Raw genomic sequence first — 1,289 nt, forward strand, 5'->3', positions numbered from 1 at the left:
AAGCTCAGACACACAGCATGCCTAGCCCTCATATATATATACACATCTCTAATCACAGGTATATAGGGTGTCAAATATACTATAATAGCCTCCATGTAAGGTTTGAAATTTGGTAACAAAATGAGAAAAACTAAAAATATTATTTTACGTGTTCTAAAATATCTCTTTTTTTGTGCTAAAGTCAAATGTTAGCTCAACATGAAAAGGACTTTTATATAATTCAGCAATATTATAATCTTGACCATTTTGCAAACACTTTTAATAATAGCTTAAACGTGTACAAAAGTTCTTGGTTAATTAGGGAAATAAACACTCAGTTCTTTATATTTTTAATCAAGTAGGAAACAGTTCATATAATGTTATTACTTTTTGTATTTTTTTTGTTTTTTGTTTTTAGCAGCTGCTTACTGTTTCATATGGTGGGTAAAGTGGACAACATCCAGCGCTGGGTGGCAAGTCACGAAGAGAAACTGTCAGTTGGTGGAGGTTCTGTGGGTGGTGCGCCCTTGGAGTTAACAGTTTTTTTAAACTTTTAATTCTCTCTTTCTTTACAGTATATTTTCTCTGTGTCTGGCTGTGTGTGTATGCGTGTATGTGTGTGTGTGTGTATGTGTGTGTGTGAGTGTATGTCCATTCAGTTTGATCAATCTTCTTCCCCTTCTTCTTCACCCTGCAGTAGCAGAGTGGCGGCAGCAGTCTCCTCCTGCTGCTGCTGCTGCTGCTGGTGCAGCTGCTCACAGGCAGCCCGCTTCTCCCTCTGCTTCTCTTGAATCTTCTTCATCTCCTCCGAGTACTTGCAGAAGGTGTGTCCGAACTTGGCCCACACCTTATAGGGCACGGTGATGGAGTTGCGGTAAGTGGGCTTTACCTCGCTCACTCGCATAAACACGCCGTACTTGTTGGAACCCACGTCGAAGAAGAAGCGCTTGTTGTCCACAGTCAAGGAGGTGCCCTCGGGCAGCTCGGCCGGCTCCTCCTCCACTCCATAGTCGTCGATGAGCTTGGCCAGAGCGTCACGGAACTCGATGAGCCCCTGCGCGGGGAGCGCAATGGTCTGGCCCTGCGTGGAGCCCAGGCCCGGCCCCCGGTTGACCGTCTGGCGGATGCGCAGGAAGCGGCCGCGCTGGTTTTCCTTGAGATCCATGTAGTACTTGCGATTCTCACGCACCAGGAACTCGCTCTTAAGCGCCCGGCGCGGCTCGTCCTGTGCCTGGGCCAGGTCGGGCGGCTGGCTGGGGCCCAGCTGCGCGTAGTGCTCTATGAAGTCGCCCAGGTAGTCGCGGAACTCC

The 1,289-nt window shown here is 47.7% G+C and overlaps 1 protein-coding gene across 1 annotated transcript in view; it reads right to left on the reverse strand.

Moving 5' to 3' along the window:
- Positions 1–590: 590 nt before the first annotated feature.
- Positions 591–1,289, reverse strand: part of Pura (purine rich element binding protein A) — a 935-nt gene continuing 236 nt past the window's right edge. Inside the window, exon 2 of the mRNA XM_010613913.3 lies at positions 591–1,285. Within this exon, the coding sequence (XP_010612215.1) occupies positions 644–1,285 (642 nt within the window). The 3' untranslated portion in view covers positions 591–643. The remainder of the gene's footprint in view (positions 1,286–1,289) is intronic.

The sequence above is a fragment of the Fukomys damarensis genome, unplaced genomic scaffold (assembly GCF_012274545.1).
Source record: "Fukomys damarensis isolate Sample0158 unplaced genomic scaffold, DMR_v1.0_HiC HiC_scaffold_3, whole genome shotgun sequence".
In the NCBI taxonomy this organism is placed as follows: domain Eukaryota; kingdom Metazoa; phylum Chordata; class Mammalia; order Rodentia; family Bathyergidae; genus Fukomys; species Fukomys damarensis.